General features: G+C 37.6%; 1 protein-coding gene across 2 annotated transcripts in view; it reads left to right on the top strand.

The window, feature by feature from the left end:
- LOC107646016 (probable WRKY transcription factor 47) overlaps positions 1-2,348 on the top strand; it is a gene marked incomplete in the record, with an annotated part of 3,143 nt that continues 795 nt past the window's right edge. Inside the window, 5 exon segments of one of the 2 annotated variants that reach the window (XM_021103943.1) lie at positions 1-260; positions 339-419; positions 502-648; positions 1,607-2,020; positions 2,099-2,348. In XM_021103943.1, the coding sequence (XP_020959602.1) occupies positions 105-260; positions 339-419; positions 502-648; positions 1,607-2,020; positions 2,099-2,348 (1,048 nt within the window). 2 annotated transcript variants of the gene reach the window in all.

The raw sequence follows: 2,348 nt of genomic DNA, 5'->3' as shown, positions 1-2,348 counted from the left end.
AAACCACTTCCCCAGTTGAACCCACCACTTTCTTACTTCTTCTTCTTCGTCGTCGTCTTCCTCTTTCTCTCTCTCTCTTTCTTTAATTTCTATTCGTATAAGAAATGGATAACCCACACCCCCGTGAATTGACTTTCTTACCCTCTAGGGACGTCAAAGAAGTGGATTTCTTCTCATCATCATCATCAACTGCTGCCGATCATCATCGTCATGGCACCACCACCAACAACGCTTCATCCTTCCCTCATCACCCTGTAAACGTAACTAACTAACGTTCCATCACTTTAATTTTTGTATCATCTTTATTTGTTAGCTAATTATTCATGCTATATATGCAGACTGGGCTGAACTTAACGTGTGCAACTACTGGAATTTCAACTTCAAAGGGATCACCTAATGCCGAAAATACTGAATCCGAGGTTTGTATATAATAAGCGCACGTAATTCACGAGTTCCGTGATCATACAATAATTTTTTGAGTGTTGGAAATATATTTTTCAGAGGAAAATGGTGGAAGGTGAATTACGGAGACTGCAAGAAGAGAATAGAAAGCTGAGAAGTATGGTGGATCAGATCGCCAAAAGCTATAGCCAACTGCAGGCACAGCTCTTCATGGCTTTGCAGAAACAAAAGCTTACTCATCATCAGGTTTTCAATATTTTCAACATTTAATTTCGTCAAGATCAGTATTAATTTTAATTAAATTCTTCCTTCTTCTCCTATATGACGGAAGCATTATTTGTTTGCTTGTGCCAATTTTTACTCATTTCTCTTCTCTCTCTCTCTCTTAGTCAGTGAAGGAACAAGGTAACGTGCCTCACTTAAATTAGAAAGCGTGCGGATCCTCTTCATTCACGGCCATTTTTCAAACTCTTTCTACACTCCTTCAATTCTCTATATATTAATATCCAGTACCTGCAAGTTAGGTGTATTCATTTTTTATCATCACATAACCAATAAATAATACACCACCTCCTACTATATATAAACCCATCCAGTATACATTTCTTATACAGTATATATACAAATAAAATATGTATTCTTTATTTCTACAGACGTATATATATAACCGTGATTTCAGTTTTCACATGCTTACGAATATATAACTAATAACCAGGCCAGCCAGCTGAACTGAGTGATATATATTGCATTAAAATTAATTGGTCTCATCACTCTTATCTCTTTTAATTATTTAAAATGCGATATTTGAACTAAAAAAAATGTATACATCATGGACTAATAAATTTAAGCTAAGTTTTTGTTTGATAAATTTCAAAGGATAAGACAAGAAAAAGAGAGGGCGAGGGGCAATCTATTTTCATAAGAGACAATCAATCATCATTCACAATAACAAGTACGCGTCTCATTGACTTGGTCCTCACATATCAAAAAGAGATCTCAATTATCTCTTTCTTCTATATATGAAGTTCTTCATCGTTTATATAACACGTAATGTGTTCAACAAATAAAACGAATTTCAATATTGGTATATTTATTATTACAATAAATCAAACCTTACACTCACCTTTACTTAAAATATCAGTTTATTATATGTGGGAAGTGCTAAGTAATTCCAAGTAATAACACATAGATGTGATTGTGGGAACAGAATACTGGTGTCAAGAGCAATGGGATGATAAGTGGAGAAAAAGCTGTGGAGGGAGATGGAAGGGCGAAAGTAGAGATGAAGAATAACGATGCTTCGGTGTCTGGTGATGAAAAGAGAGAAAGAGAGGTATCAGCATCAAACAATAATGGTAATAATGCAGAGGAAGTAATGTCAAAGAAGCATGATGAGAATGATGATCATAATGAAGATGATGAAGATCGTTTGACTAAGCTTCATTTGGGAAAGCAAGTAGCAGCATCTGCTACAGAAGAAGACGTCCTTGAGCGATCTTCTTCTCAGAGTTGGGGATCATGCAAGACTCCCAACTTAGAAGAAACCAAGCTTCCTTCTTCTGACCTTCCTTTCAGGAAAGCCAGGGTTTCAGTGCGCGCAAGATCAGAAGCTCCTCTGGTAATTATATTATCCAACTCTAAACTTTTAAATCAGACGTGTATAAATGGTTATATCTCTAACACAAATGAAACGCAGATTAGCGATGGATGCCAGTGGAGGAAATACGGACAAAAAATGGCTAAAGGTAACCCCAGTCCTCGAGCCTACTATCGGTGCACCATGGCTGCTGGATGCCCAGTTCGGAAGCAGGTTCAAAGATGCGCAGAGGACAGTACAGTCCTAATAACAACCTATGAAGGTAACCACAACCACCCTCTTCCGCCGGCAGCCACCGCCATGGCAAACACGACTTCAGCCGCAGCAGCCATGCTACTATCAGGATCAA

This window comes from Arachis ipaensis, chromosome B06, assembly GCF_000816755.2.
Source record: "Arachis ipaensis cultivar K30076 chromosome B06, Araip1.1, whole genome shotgun sequence".
Lineage (NCBI taxonomy): Eukaryota > Viridiplantae > Streptophyta > Magnoliopsida > Fabales > Fabaceae > Arachis > Arachis ipaensis.
Note: the sequence above shows the minus strand (reverse complement) of the source record. Positions and strands in the feature narration are given on the sequence as shown.